The sequence below is a fragment of the Mauremys mutica genome, chromosome 8, assembly GCF_020497125.1.
Source record: "Mauremys mutica isolate MM-2020 ecotype Southern chromosome 8, ASM2049712v1, whole genome shotgun sequence".
Taxonomy (NCBI): domain Eukaryota; kingdom Metazoa; phylum Chordata; order Testudines; family Geoemydidae; genus Mauremys; species Mauremys mutica.
In genome coordinates this window covers 37,878,622-37,894,691 of record NC_059079.1, presented here as the reverse complement: position 1 = coordinate 37,894,691, position 16,070 = coordinate 37,878,622, and the positions used below count along the sequence as shown (strand labels likewise).

General features: G+C 39.4%; 1 protein-coding gene across 1 annotated transcript; it reads right to left on the bottom strand.

The window, feature by feature from the left end:
• Positions 1 to 153: 153 nt before the first annotated feature.
• LOC123375806 (putative ferric-chelate reductase 1) lies at positions 154 to 15,125 on the bottom strand. The gene is made up of 11 exons (XM_045027089.1): positions 15,059 to 15,125; positions 11,662 to 11,857; positions 8,082 to 8,218; positions 6,976 to 7,067; positions 5,506 to 5,617; positions 4,783 to 4,818; positions 4,188 to 4,226; positions 3,138 to 3,182; positions 2,012 to 2,056; positions 478 to 516; positions 154 to 204 (listed from the first exon to the last, which is right to left on the bottom strand). Exons 2-11 carry the CDS (start codon positions 11,855 to 11,857, stop codon positions 154 to 156), a joined length of 792 nt encoding a protein of 263 aa, XP_044883024.1. The 5' UTR covers positions 15,059 to 15,125.
• Between the last annotated feature and the right edge of the window lie 945 nt (positions 15,126 to 16,070).

The following is a 16,070-nucleotide window of genomic DNA, read 5'->3' as shown; positions in this document are numbered from 1 at the left end:
GATATACTACACAATATGGGGTGGATGACAATATTTAAAAGAGGAATCCTAAAAGCAGACAGTACTTGACTAAGAATAATACAAAGAGCATCATCTCAGATGCAGGTAGGGAATAGTTATGCAGAATATGGAACTGGGGATAGAAACTAACAGTTATGGTTGCCTTTCTTGTTTTAGAGATACGGATGTTGACATATCAGACCTCTAACAAATCAATGAATGGTTATTGACAATTAGCATATACTTTTGAGTCAGTAACCCTACAACATGTTTGTGCTTGGTTAGATGAGACTATTTTGTTTCAGGATAATGCTAACTAACCTCAGACATCCTCTAGCTCCTGCCTCATCTTTATCCAGAGTAATCCAACTCTGGAACACCACTGTAATGGAGCTAATATAGTCTGCAACAAACTGTTGAGTTATTGAGTAGCATTTTGGGAGAAAACATCAAATACAGAGGCGAACAAATACTTACATCTCTACAGCCATATCCGCTGTATATGCCATCAGTGCCCTGTAGAGGAAACAGAAAGCACTTATTTTGTTATTCTTGTTGTAATTACTAGAGGAAAGTAAGCCCAAGTACACAGAACCTCAACTTTGGCTGGTCCTCAAGTCTGGGAGATACAAAAGATCCCCAGTTCTGCACTGTACCTCCACAAAAGGGCTAGGCACGTTCTGGCCCTAAATAAATTAATATATGCTGATATTAACAGAAATGTTTGACAGATTTTTGTAAATAGATTTAATAGAAAAATAATTTAAGTTTGCTTTTAAAAAGTGCCCACATTATGTTTGCAGCCTGCCACTGTCTCCTGGTATGGTCTTTTGAGGGACTTCTGCTTCTCCTGGCTGGCCCTCCTTACTTTGCGCTCAGTCAGGGCAGTTCTTGGACCTAGCAGTCTGTTGCCCCTTTGCTGTCCCAGGCCTTTCTGCCTCCTCCTCCTCCTTCTCTGTACTCTCCCCCTTTATAGCAGGCCTTGTTTCCTTGCAGCTGTGCGTGCCGGCCTCTCTGACTGCTTGCTTGTAAACAGGAGAGACTCTCCTCTCCCTTCTGTTTACGCTCAGCATGCGGTTTGTAGACCCCATTGCACAGCCCAACATTGAAGTATTTTGCTGGTGCATGTAAAACAGAGAGCTTAAACTGAATAGAAATAAAAGTTAAATCGAGCCTTCTATTTTCATTGTTCAAAGTGAATGAAATGTTCAATGTCAAGAACCAGCATAAGAGGCGAACAAATACTTACATCTCTACAGCCATATCCGCTGTATATGCCATAATATGTCAAGAACCAGCATAAGAGGCGAACAAATACTTACATCTCTACAGCCATATCCGCTGTATATGGTGAAAAGTAGTGTACATTTTAAAAGTTCTTTTAACAGTAACAATCTTATGTGTTATTAGTAACACAAGCAAGGATTTTTTTTTCCAAAATAAAGGTAAACACTGATTACTAAATTTTAGTTTCTCTCTGCTGATTCAAAATTCATACAGAAGTGAGTTTTATTTATTCCAACCTCTCATGATATGAACATTTCAGATGTTCTCCAAGCGCTCAGTCCTGTGAGGTGCTGAGTGTTCTCAACCCACAGACTTCAGTAGAAACTGAGTGTGCTTAGCGCTTTACCGGCTAATTGGATTTAGTTGTCTAGATTTTTAACCTGACAGTGTTCCTTTAATACAGGAAGGAATATAAAATGGAAGTAGTGATATTTATTGTGGAGTTACAGCTGCTGAATTCTGAGGTCAGCAGCAAAATCAGAATGTACAGACAGGCATAGTCTATGAATGTTATGAGTCTACAAACTGGGCAGCATCCTCGCTTTCTGATTAGCTGAGTCTATTCTACTTGAGTACATTGTCAAAATCATCTCTTAGTTTTTCTACATTACTTTTACTATAAAACAAAAGCTCCTACATTAACACTAATGTAACTGATAGCTAAGCATGTAGTTAAAATAGTCACACTGGGACAAAATTCAGTGAAGATGAGAAAAGTGCTTACTGGGACACATCCACCCCGGCTGCCTCCTGGAGAAATGACTCCAACCTGAAAGAAAGAAGATGCTAGTTATTTCCATGCTTTATGAAACACAGGAAAAGAAAGCTGCAATTTTCAGCACCAAAAGTATGTATTGCCATTCAGCCATATGTGGAGACTGGGGATACGTATGGGTGGATGTTATTATACCGTTTGAGTCAGTAACTGTGGCACACACATATGATGTGACTGCCCGGAACAATTCCATTTCAGTAGGATAACCTCAGCCATCTTCTTAGTTTCCATACAATTTTATCCTTAGGCATGTAGCCCTTCATCAAACCCCTCACAACAGAAGTGAGGAACCAATTCTCCACCTGGGAAGTTACTAAAAGTTGCATCGTGGGGATACCCTCTACAAACTAGAGAAAGAGGGCTGACTTGGGAATAGCTGTTGCTGTCCTGTGAAACGTGGATAAATTATAAAGAAATTGGAAATAATATATTTCCTTGTAACAAAAGTACTCCCACGTTGAAGGGGTCATGTGCTGTGCACTAGAGATGGTGTTGCAAATATTATTGAATTAAGTGAATGTCAAGGACGTTAGGTCAGAAAGTTTTGTAACATTTTGTAAATGAATTAAAAGGAAAAAATGAAAATGCCTAGAAACAAAAGAGAAACTGCACATTCTATTTTTATTGTCCAAGTGGAATGAAAAAAAAAGGTGACTATTAAAGGGGTGAAACAACAAGTTAGCTACGTGGAATAATTTCATTTTTTAATAATTCCAGATAGCATTAACACCACAAATAAGGAAACAAGGATCTATTTATTGTTTTGTTGACAGTATCAGTGTAATGCTTGGTTAATAAAGTAGAGGTGGCCATGTTTGTTGTGAGGATATGGATGGTGAGTTCTGAGTGAAGTAACAAGTTAACCTGCAAGGACTTAGTTCTTGTATGATTGACTATTACTATGCATTTGTGGATCAGTAACTGTTTGGAATCCCTGAGCTTACTGACAGAGACATATTTTACCACAGTATTGAATAACATCAGTCAGTCTCTATCTCTATAATTTTGGATACTCAAGTATACGAAGATCTACCCTGGGGAAAAATTATAAATAGAGAGGAGCTAGGGTACTTACCTGACCAATAGAATAGCTAGTCTGAGAGGAACCAGAGGATCCACCCTGTGAACAAATCAGAAATCAATTATTAATTTTGCAAAGGACTAGTTCTATATAAACTGCTGCTTCAGGAAAAGAAAAGAATTACCTTGTGGAATGAAATACCACAGGGGACATTTTTTGGTCCTTTCATTCCACCAGCCTACACCATTAAAAAGTGTACTACAGAGAACTTAACCTATTCCCCTCTCCACACAAACAAACCTAAATATACATATTGGGCTAGATCTTCAGTGGGTTTATATTGGCATTATTCCATTTACTTACTAAATATGAGGTTTCAGCCTTATATTTAATGCCCAGAACTAGGAGTGAGCCTGAGCTGGTAATTCTTTTAGGCAGTCCAAACTAAGTAATGTTCAGATGAAAAGTGATTGTACGCAGCTATTTAGTAATATGACTACACAACCATTGGAGTGTATGAAATGTATAGCATAGTTGCTGGAAGCAAGAAAGGCAAAACAAAAGATCTTCACTGAACTGTCACCTATTGTTTCTTAAACAAAATTAATATTTTATTCATTTCATATTCATTTCATATTTGAAATTATTGTATATTGAAAGGAAGATTTCAGAATACGTGAGGTAAGTGATATTGGTAGAACTACAAAACCTGAAGGAATCATTATGGCTGGAAAGTGAAGATAAAGGAAACAAGCTGACAGCAGAAAATCTTGAGCTTATTTGACCTTAGAGAGAAACATCTGGAGGATATAGCAGGAATGACAGATATCTAGAAGTTTTGGCAGATTTTATTCACCCAAAGGCAAATTGTCAAATGGAAAGAATAAATTGAGTTAGAGATACTACATGATATAGGTCAGTTTCTGTGATAGCTTTGCCTATCACAAGTAGAAACATTCTTAGAAATTCTGATGAATGGGGAGTGATCATTTCTCCTTGCTGCAACCAGTTCAAATTTAAGAGAGAGAAACTCTAAGTAAGCAATTCTTGTCATTTGTGGATGGCAAGTAGTGAATCAGTGCTCTCTGGAGAAGGAATGTTTACCTGAATACATCCGCCACTAGTTGAGTAAGTGCCTCCTTTCTGTAAGAAAAGCAGAATCCAGTTACTTCTTCTTAAAGAGCTTGTATAAATACCATATTGTTTCAGGAAAATAAACACTTTTTCATGCTTGGTTTGAGTGAAGGACCAGAGGAGTTTGTTTTCATTCTATCACTCTAATTGGTCTGATGAGAACTGATAGGGTCTCTCTCCAAAAATAAAAACAAACTGGATACTGATGCACTCAGATTTGAGTAGAAACCACAGAGAGTGTCAGCTTTTTGTGAAAGTGTTTGAATAGCATTGTCCATGTCCTCCTATAGCATCAATAGAATGAATGGAACAGAAATTACTGGATGAGGAGTATGAAGGATGGGAATTCTAAAGTTGAGATAATCAAAGCCTCAAATTAATGCCAGTCCTTTAAAAGTCAGTCTGTCTTATTAAGATTTTCTGTAAGAGCCACACCAAACATTCAGGAGAAAAATATTTATGCACATGGTGATATTCTTTTTTAAATGCTCCCACAAAACAAATAATAGCACAATACAATTAAAAAATAAAAGACACTGGGAAAATGTAGAGAAATAGTTCTTACTTTGGTACATTCCATCTCAATCACAATCCGTGAAGCCTAAAAAGAAAACAGAAGCCAGTTATTACTTTGTAAAAGAGCTTGTTTGAGTATTATATTTCCTGGGATAGAAACTCCCATTTACTTGGTGAGACAAAGGGCCAGAGAAAGATGTTCGCTCTTGGTTAGATCAGCAGCTGGTGCAAACCAGCATTGCTTCATTGAACTCAATGGAACAATGGTGATTTACATCAGCGGAAGATCTGCTCCCCTGGTTTATTCTTCCTTCACACTTCACCTCCCTACACTATGGGAAAGTTTAGTATGTGGAGTTCTTTGAAAATGAAAATTAACTGGATACTTAAACTTTCATTGCTAAGAACATCCAGTGTAGTCACCCAATCCTTATGGCCCGAGGTAGCCATGAAGGACTTATGATGTGGCTTATGCCTCTTGGATCACCTGGCTCTGTAATTTAACCCCGATCCTGTTCCTTGTATGGTATTCATTGGCTAGAATGACTCAGTTTCCTTACTGTCAGATGGGATAATAATACTTACTGTAACTCAAGTATTGTGAGGATTAAGTAGGTAGGGTCAAATTTTCCAAAGCAGCTACTGATTTTGCCTGACTCAGTTTATGGATGCCCAATTTGAAATACCTCAGATGGGGCTCACTGTCATGGGAGTATATTTTGACTTCCACATTTATTTATGCTACTCAGACAAAGATAAACTCAAAACATACCTTCTTCTTATTCCTTCTTTCTGTGACATTGGCTGACTGAGAATGTTTAGGAGTGACAGTTTTGCTGAGAACTCCAACCCAGAAGTTCTTTGAATCTTGAACAAATGTTGCTCTAGAGGGAAAATAAGATCAGTACAATTTACTTTCTCTAGAAAATTATATTTCAGTATATTATGAAATATAGTCACAAGATTTCTTTCAGCTAAGAAAACTCAGGCTTGTTAGAGTTATTTGAAAATGTATGATTTTCAGTATGAATTCGTGTTGCAGCCTTCAAGAAAAGGTGTAAGAAAAAAGTTTCAAGAGTATGTAATTAAATCTTAGAATTTTTTGTATTTTCTAATTCCTATATTAATGTCCAACATCATGCTAAGGATCAACAAAATAGAAGGTTAGAAGGCACGGAAGAGGAATGAAAGCTGCTTGGAGAAGCATAGAATCCTGTCTGGATATCTGCTCAAATATCCACCAGTGTTGGAGAGGCCTTGGCAGACCTTCTCAGCTTTCATATAGTCTCAACCTATGGCTGAAGCATGGCTTTGATTGGACCAGGGAGAGGAGATGATCATACTGTGGAAGAGTTACTCCATTTGTGTGTCTTTTTGCTCCTCTTTGTACGTGTAAGGACTTAAGGGAGTTACTGATTTGGCCTTTCTACTGTAAACTTCAGATTTCAGAAGTTTAATATCTCAGCTGTTTCAAATGGATTTTGATTAACAAAAACAACATCTGGGGCTAACAATATGTTTGCCAAGTGTTAATCAATACTTTGTAATATGCCAGGCTAATTAAAGTTACATAAAACATGGCATACATTTGGCTTTAGCAGCTTTCTTCACTCAATCAGTGTGTGTCTTGGGTCATTTCCACAAAAGGGCACGAACAAAATATTTGCTGAGAACAGGTTATGAAAATATCAGAATTAAATAAATAAAGTGATGTTTAAAATTAGCCTTCAAGGGTTCTCACCTCTAATCATTATTTTTTCCATACTCAATATGAAAGAAATTTTATTAAAAAAAAGCAAACATTTTTATCAGTGTCGTATTAGGGCCTGAGCCAAAGCCCACTGGAATCAATAAAAGGCCTCTCTCATGTATGGGACTACTCACATGCATATAGTTTCTCACATGCATAAGGAATGGGGACCTAAAGGGTAAAAATTGCTTTCTGAGCCAGGGTCCACTAGTAATGCTATGGACCTTCTTGGAACTATTTGTGTGAGTAGAGGTTTGTAGGACTGGGCCACATATACAGTAGTTACTTTTAACAAAGTTTACATAAAAATGGTGGTGGTTTTATTATACAAATACAATGGAAGATAATGCAAACAATGAAATAAAACAATATCAGGGAAAACATATGGAGAGCATAGAATGGTTATGCCAGAATGAAAGTGTACACCCAAGGAAACCATATTGAATTGTCCCATGAAAATAAAATATCAAAGCAAAAAAATCAAATATATACCTAAATTGAATACTCTTTGTGTCCGAAGGTGCAATCCAAGTTGTTGTAACTTTGTGCTTCACCTCTGAATTTGTGTGGCTTACCGATGAATTCTGTAATAAAAAAGTAAATATGAAAAGCAAAAGCATTTTTTAATCTATATGTGCTTGCATGTATTAGTAAAGGAATTTGGCTACAACACCATGGGTAGGGCTGCAGATTTGTCACGGTGGTTGAAAAGTCACAGATATAGTGATTTCTCTGTCCATGATTTTTCTTTCTGTCCATGATTTTAATAAAGCACCCATGCAGAGGGGAGACCCCAGGGTGTGGGAGAAGAAGAGGGTTTGGACAGTGAACCTACTGGCACTCACCCCACAGCAGCAGCTCCTGTCCCACAGGATTGGACCTAACTTCCCGCTCAAGGAGTTCTGACATGGTACATGGGGTCACAGCACCACTCAGATTTGGCGCAGATGCCCCTCTGTCATGATGGAGGGTGGCCAGACCAAACTGAGTAAGTGACGTGGTGATCTGGTGCACAGGGTTGTGCACAGAATCCATCCCCCTTCTCTGTCCATACCCATGACTTTACACACTATTTCCCCTTAAGCCCATGTTTTTTTTACTAAATTTAGCATGACTGTTGCATGATTTTTGTTAAAAAAAAAAAAAGCCATGACAAATGATCTTTCACTACCACAAGAGGTCAGGACTTTGGATCTATGCCATGCTGGAACATTAGTTTGGTACTAAGAATTGGGCCATGCACCACAACCATTTTACTCTGATTTTGCAGTTGACCCTCTGCAATATTGTGCTTAAAAATCCAAAGGTATTGATCTGCATCCAAATGTGTCTTCTAGACATTGAATTCTAGTCACTGTGAAATCCCACATGTCATATAGCGAACAGGCTTGGAAATCATAGGCCATAAACAGGTGAACAGTTCTCTTGATTTGTCTGAACAAGAGTCCTTTTCTTTCTGTGAGCCGGAATCCTGGAGTTCTGATATAATTTCACATGTATTGCAAAATGAAAAATGTATGTTTCTTTTGATCAGTATCAACAGAAGTATGTAAAAGTTAACCAAGCTAAGTAACTAATCTGAATGAGTGAGCACATACCGAAACATTATGACATGCAAGGGCTTGCGTGCTTGGATCTGTAATTTTAAAGGAACCAACAGGAGTATCTCCTTCAAGTTCTCGAGCCTGTAGATGAAATCCTTGAAAACCACGCTCTGCAGTTCCCTCTAGAGTCACTGAGAAAACAGTCATTTAAAGAAATGTAAGTTTCACATGCTGTGGCGCTGTCTTAAATAATACTTAACATCACATTTCCCGTGCATCAAAGCATCCTGCATCTACAATAATGCCATATAAAAGGCATTATTGTAGATATATATATATATATATAAAGCATATAAAAATAAAATGTTATGTCTAACTGCAGTTTTTATTAGCAATACTGAGACTGACAAGGAGGAAAAGAAACAAAGGAAAGGTAGCATAGGCATCTGTGTGACATATTACTAAATACATTTGTGAAGTAACTTAACACTCCATATAATTTACAAAGAACTTTAAAATGCAATACAGATTCTCTACACAGTGAACTATAAAACCAAAATCTTATTCATTCAACCTGCTCCTTGTGTGTATTCAGAGTTCTACCTACTGGCTTTAGTGACAAAGATTTTCTATTTTTACTTGTTAGGCCTGCAGAGCCAACACTGCAGGGGGCTAAGAGGTATTGAGAGAGAGATGGTTTCTCTTCTGTCTGAGTTCCAGAAGTATGGGACTAGTGTTTTGTTAGCTAAGTTCCAGCTGCAGAATCTTTATTTTCAGTGATGTACAAGGTAGGAAAAAACCCAACTTGACTCTCAGCTACCAGGCTGCTGAGTATGCAGAGTTGTAAGTTAGGAAACACACTGATTTACTCATAAACTATTATGTTTGTTATTGAAAGAATCGAGAGACAATAAACAGAGAACCGCCCAATGTCATTTTTGAAGAGTCACTTTGCAAAGTGAAACTATACTTTAAAGGGACACAGACAAGTTTTTATTATTATAAATGTATTCAGGTAATGCCAACAAAGTACTAGGTGTTTTCCCAAATATAATAGAAAGCCTGGTCCCTTTCCCAAAGAACTTGTCTTGCAGACAAAGATAGCCAAAGGAATGATAGAGGACCCACGGGACAACATAAAAGTCAAGGTTAAGGTAGTGATTGGCTACATCTTGATAATACTGTACTTGGGCAAACATTAAAAAAATATAGTCGACTATCTCCAATTAATCCTCAAGCTGCCCATAATTAGTCAACTACTTTCTTGTAGGTGTCAAGAGTAGTGGCCTAGAGGCCAAGTCAGGTGAAGGCATTCCATACACTGGGGGGCAGTGTGGACTAAGGCACAGAAGTGGCTGTAAAAGAAGCAGATAAAGAGTACGTCGCTGGTGGAGCTGGGGACAATGTAAAAAAAGAGACAAGAGCAGATGAGCAGGCAGAGGCAGAATTATGTAGGGTCTTGAAGGCAAGTGTAGGAACCTTAAAACCTGAAGCAATGGAAAATAGGGAGCCAGTGGCAGGATTTAAAAAGGGCAAGGCCAGAGGGACAGGAAAGGAAGATCTTAGTAGCTGCTAAGGCCCATTGCTTGTTTTACTGTTTCTTAATGTTATAATGTGATGGGACTGTTCTCCCACACCTAAATGTTCCTTTAAAATCCACCATCATTTTGTTGCTGAGAATTGTTTTAGAACTCACAGGCGCTTCTGAGTAGTCTAACGGCCCTGCCATCTTTGGAGGAGCTATTAACAAAACCTCTTTTTAGAGCTGCATGGATTCTGCCTGACGTTTCCAGTCACAATGAGCCACATGTTGCCCCTGGTATCCTGTCCCCCATGAAAGCCCCTCCAGCTCAACTCCATCGGACTGGATTCCTGGGATTCCAAAGGGATTCTAGGGGCACAGTAGGACAGCAGCTGCTCTTTTCTCTATTTTGAGCTGCCTGGATTTCAGAGTGGAAACTGACCTGACTAACTCCCTTTCATACCGCCTGCTCATCTTAGTGGGGGCTTGTTGTTGGAGTTAGTCAATAGTCATGAAGTTGCTTTAGGAGCCTTGCCACCAAGCTGCGAGGGGCCCGCAGATCAGCGCTGGGGAGCAGGCTTGAGATGTGCTCAGCTGGGCCCCCAGCTTCTTGTGGTTTCAGAGAGACTCTCACCCCTGCTCTGTCCCCTTGAAAGAGCCAGAACTGCGCTCCTTCTGAGGACCCCTTTTCAAACCTCGGCATAGAAGGTGTGCTGAGGTCAGGAATGGTGGCAGGAAGAATGTGTCGGGGTGGGGCTGTAGCATGCAAAACTGTGGACATTGTTTCCAACTCTCAGAAAAAAAAATCACAAGTCTCAAAAGTTTTGGTGTATTCCTTAAAGCCCCAGCTGGTGGACTCAAGATTGCAGGAGAATCTTAGTGTGTTTTTTTTGTTTTTGTTTTCTAAGTGAAAGCTTCTAGCCCTCGCAGTTGCTCAGAAAAAGCTTGAAAACATGAAGTGAGCATGACCTGGAGACTCAGAAACCAGAAGGCAAATAAAAAGCACCCAAAAATGTATTATTTTTAGAAATCTCATGACTTTTCATCCAATCTCATGAAATTTCAGGGTCTGACTCATGCGTGTTGAATGCTTCAGGCTGGTAATAGTGAGAATCTGAGCAGTGCTGCTGCCACCTAAACAGGGATGTCTAAATTACACCAGGTGCTGCCCCAGCCCAGGACTGGGCAGGTGCAAAGGTGATGTAAAGCCTGGGCTGCTAATTCTGTGCTGAGCCTCTGAAAGGCACAACATACAAAGCCACCCTTGGAGCTCTAACACGTTGAGTTGTGTAGGCAAATTTTACTCTCCTGCAGTATTGTAGCAAGTTGAGGGTAGTTCCCCTTTCTTCTGTACAGCGCTCAGCATACAACCAGTGTTCAACAAATGAAATGAAATCAAATAAATAATAGCATAGTTGACTTTAGTTTCATCACAGACATTGTGTAATGGGATGGAATCATATTTGCCCAATAGGCAAGGGAAAAACAATAGGCAAGATATGACCTGGGTATGGATGAGTGGGGATGAAAGAAAGGGATATATTTTGGAGATGCTGCAGAAGGAAACCAGGTGGAATTTTGGTGCAGCCTGAATTCAGTAGGAGAAGAAGAGTGAAAGAGTGTCTGGGGAAAAGGGTACTAGCCCTTTAATTGACTGGCAAGAGCCCACAACATGCAGCCTGGGGATAATTAAGGAGGCCATGCCCATCTTGAGGGCTGAGCCATATAAACAGGAACAGGACTGGAAGCAGAACAGGGGAGTGAGCAGGCAGTTAGTTTCTTACTCAGGCACTTGGAGACAAGTTTAACCTGATTCAGAGACTTGGGTGTGGAGGACTATAAAATTTGGATGCCCTGAACCTGGGGTCTGATGAACTGTTTGTTGTAAAGATTCCTGGCCTGAAACCTGATTAAAATGTGAGGGCATTTTGTTAATCTTTGGCAGCTCCTCCTTGCCCCGGTGCTGTTAAACTGAAATCTACTGCTGCTCCACTTAGGGAAATGAAGGAAGGGCACACCTGTAAGGCCACACCAGGCTGCAAGAGGGCGCTCAAGGACTGCCTGCATCTTTACATGCAGACAAGAGTTTTTAAAATGAGTTATATAGTTTACCTTCAATTTCGTTTCCTGGATCATATTTATCAAAAGATACAGAAATAACATATGGTGGAGTGGATTTTTGTGGTTCGCCTCCACGGTGCGGTAGCATAGTATCACAATCTATTGTAAGGTTTTCATGTGGAAAACAAAGGACTCTTGGCAAAAATACCCCACACAACACAAACACGAAGAAGGGATATCTGTCCATCTGTGGAAAAACAGAAAGCATAGAGAAGTTGCTATGGCTATATCTACACTTAAAATGGAACAGTGGTGCAGCTGCACCACTGTAGCGCTTCAACATAGACACTTAAAAGAGCACCAGGAGACGTTCTCCCATCACTGTAATTGTCCACCTCCCAGAGAGGCAGTAGCTAAGTCAACGGAAGAATTCTACATAGGGTCTTAGGTAGGTTTAACTAGGTCACTTAGGGTGTGGATTTTTGACACCCCTGAGCAATGTTGCTGGGTTGATCTAATTTTCTAGCATAGGCCAGCCCTTCTTTTGTCAACTTAAGTGCTGTCTGCACCAGGGGTTAGGCTGGCCTAACTACTTTTCCAGGGGTGTGGATTTTTCACACACCTGAGAGACGTAGCTATGCTGATGTAACTTTTCACTGTAGACCAGCCCCTATCAACAGCTGTCATACTTGCTCTTGTTCCCCAGACCAGAAAACAGAACAAACCTTTTAGGTGCAGTAAATGATCCTAACCAATATTTCTCTCCAGTTCTTTGGTTTCATGATGGCCTCTCAAAACTAGAAAGAGGCCTTTACTAAACCCCCAGGTCTGTGGATCCCACGTTTTGGTTCAGGCCTCTCTATAGTCAAGCCATATCCAGTTTAAAAGCCTGTCCCTCAGCATGCTTCTTGTTAAGAAAAATCATGACTGGCAGAGTTTCTTCCCATCCCTTCCACTGCCAAATGGTTGCCAGGAAATTTATTGTTAAATCCCCTGTTAAACTCTTACTTGATTTTTTTGTTACTGTATATGTCTCAGATAAGTTAAGACTAAATGTCACTCAGACGTTCCACTTCACAAAAAATAATGATGGAGAGCAGGAGTGAAAATACATCCATACTGCAGAGAACTTCAACAGAGAACTTCAATGAGATAAAAAGTTGGGGGAGAAGGAAGTATTATTGTAATTCACCCCAGTGGTGGCACAAATGGTGCAATCTCTTGAAGAACAGAGAGAACATTTTCCAAAAGTTTGCTAAAGCCTGTAAAATTAGATTTTATTGCCCAACTGTCTAAGCAATCTTAATATTGAGTCATGCCACCGCATAATTTGATACAGTCATTAAACCTCATGAATATTCTACTCTGTCCCAGTTATAATTGTGCAGATACATTCTGAAATCCCAAATATTATTTAAAAGCCCTCCCTATTTTTCATCTCTGCCTGTTGGTGGGTTGTCTTGTGGTGACATGTTAGGCTATAGAATAAATCAAAAAGGAGAAATTGGCTCAAGATTTCTTAAAGGATTTCTAACACTGTCTACTAGGGATGCCTGTCCTTTTCCCACTGAGCCATATTTCTGCATCCACATTTAGAATAGAGGAATATTTGATTTTGTACATATGTGGAAAAAAGAGTAAACTATCTTGTAAAAAGGGGAAGGCAGAATCAGATGTAAGAAAAATCTAAAAAGCTGATGCAAGGGACCAACAATATACTGGGTTAACTTTGAACTGAAATTGAATGCCTTGCCAACAAGGCACCATGTAAGCAGATAACAAAATGGACAGTTATGAGGTCTGGATCATAATCCATCCCATGAGGAGAAGCTGATGAGGGTTTGTGAAATGCCACAATCAATAAGATGTCTAAACAAATAACCATGTCTTTTAAAGAAGAGACTCTCTCCCCAAAACTCTCATGGAAAATGCTGTTTAAATGGAAATCTTGTAAGTATGATGTTCAGAAGTGTTCAGTTGGGTGCGGTTACTAACTTCCCTGTGAAAATTTTGACTTAGCCCACTTCTAATTAAAATTTAAGTAGAGCAAGTGGTGCTACTGTATTAACTGCTGCAAAAAGCTGTGATTTAATAAGAACTAGTCTTTGTGTTGTTGAGATTCTTCTGTTTGACTCATATCATAGGTAGAAGTGTTTTGGTTTCTAATTAGTTGCTTTATTTTTAAGCATAGCATCCATGGCATTTAAATTAGCTGAGACTAGAAAATTCACCCTAAAATATGTGTTTTCTGGAGCTATTCTGTAGTTAGATGTACTCTGGTCTGTCATGCAAGAAAACTGGCCTTAAGTTTCTTATTTTCTCAATTTCTGGATGGTAAGGAGACTGAGGACCAAAGGCAGCATGCTGAACCATGAGTGATAGGGACTTCTGTCTGCATCAGCCCTCTGATCCTTCAGATGAAAAGCAATGCAAAGAACTTGTAAAAGGAGGTCTATTCATTCTGGTCAGGAGATATATCTGTGACATGGCATCTCGGGGAACTAGGTTAAAAATGAGCAAAAATGGTGGCTATCTTAAAGAAAAAAAACTCCCATGGAAATGTTGTTTTAGTACAGAGATTCCAGTGTAATTATAATTTCTTGCTGGTATAAAGCTATAATTTTTTCCATGAAAACATCCTTCTGATACAAACCTAAAAATTAATATTTGTCAAATGCAAACAGGCAAATTTTAGGGAAAAATGTTATTTTCATGCGTCTAAGAGGTTTTTTTTTTAAATATACAAAACATTAACTGTGCCCTCAGATACATGTAGTCAGCCCCCACTGATTGCAGTGATCTATATGGCACATATCTAATGGGAAAATTCTAATTCTTTTCTTTGCAATCCTCATCCTGGATACATTCTCTTCTAAATACTTACATGGCCCTCATCACTGTAGTCTCTAATCCCTGGCCTTCAAAACCTCCAGCCACATTTAATTTAGCATAACTTCACACCAACATAAGTCCTTGTAGATATATTTAATTATTTCAGTATTGACCCTTCCCCTGTCCTAAATCTGGGGGGCGGGTTTCAGATACAGACAATTGGGTGACTTGATTCCCATTGTCCCATAGAATCTTGGGCAAACCCTTAAATCAAGACTAAAATTGTTTAAAAACAAAGCCTTAAAATATAATGAACAATGTCACTTTAATTAAATCTAAACATTTCCCTTTGAAATATAGCCTGGATGAGCCCTTCCATGCTTGCAGTTTAGGGGTCAATCCTGCATCCCTAAACCCAACAGACACCCTCTTCCCAGACTCATTCTTTTCAAACATCCTTCTCCTTCCCTTATTAGTCCTAAATCCTGTTCATTAGCCATACATACACTCTAAAGCAGTGGTAGGCCCCCTGGTGGCCCACCACTACTCTTAAACCTTTGGGAACAAATAGCATCTGATCAGATTACATCTTCCCTCCAAAATCCCAGCAATGTACCTTATTGGTTGAGTCCTGATCAGTGAGCAACCCCTGGTCCCTCTGTGGTCAGTGTAGAACAGCTGCAGCTGTGAAATGCAAGAACCTGAGCAAAGAAGGAGACAGAAATCAAGGCAGATGTGGGAGGATCCACCAATCACAGACAGGGTGGGGAAAGGCAAGCAGCCAATCAGTGACACTTGGCATCTCCACCGTGGAAATTAGGACACAACAGATGGAATTCTCCCATTCAGATGGGGCAATAACAACACATACTGATCACAAATGAGTCATGTCTTCTCTGACCTTAAAGCCATGACTGCTATTGGGATACATAAAACTTTTGAGGGGTGATGGCTTAAAGCAACATTTATTGGCTAAAATCTATGGGAAAATACACATACAAGTGAAAGTACCATATATTCTATTCTATTTCACTTTGGCTCCATGACTCCTGTCTTCAGCTTTTCACTGTTTCACTCCAGTATTGCAGCATGGAACATTCAATTCGGGGGGATGCTAGTAAGTTCCCCCTGCATCCTCCCTCTCCAAAAGAGCCAAATGAAGCTGGATTGTGCCATCTGATATTTTTAAAAAGGCTTTGTGGGAAGGTGTAATGCTAACAGTGTCACTACAGTGCACCATCAGTTTTAAAACAATACTGATAAGGCTAGTTACATGTTTGTGTTTGCTATAATATTGGTAAGACATTGTACAAAGGCAGCTAGGGGAGACGTAGGTCATGAGACAGTGACTGTAAACCTAGTACCTTGATCCTATAAGGAATATTGCCTCTCTCTTCTTCTGGTTTATTTCAGAGGAACTTGTGTTTGAGCTGAGTCATAGACAGGGATTCATGAGTTCCACCCCGACTGTAGAATCTAGACTTTTGGTTTGGGTTTTTTTATTTCTGATCTTTGTACAGACAACCTTGAAAACATAAACAGAATGTAAATTGCTATAGTGTTGTCCTCCTGAGTCTGCAGAGAGTCTGAAACAAAAGTTCTAAGAGAGGGATGAAATTCTTCATTCT

Excerpts from the sequence above, each read along its gene's own strand:
- LOC123375806 (XM_045027089.1), bottom strand. The coding sequence starts at position 11,857 with ATGGACAGATATCCCTTCTTCGTGTTTGTGTTGTGTGGGGTATTTTTG. Across the intron at positions 8,219-11,661 it reads TCCAGGAAACGAAATTGAAG|TGACTCTAGAGGGAACTGCA; the intron begins GTAAACTATATA and ends CTGTTTTCTCAG. Across the intron at positions 2,057-3,137 it reads CTAGCTATTCTATTGGTCAG|GTTGGAGTCATTTCTCCAGG; the intron begins GTAAGTACCCTA and ends TCTTTCTTTCAG.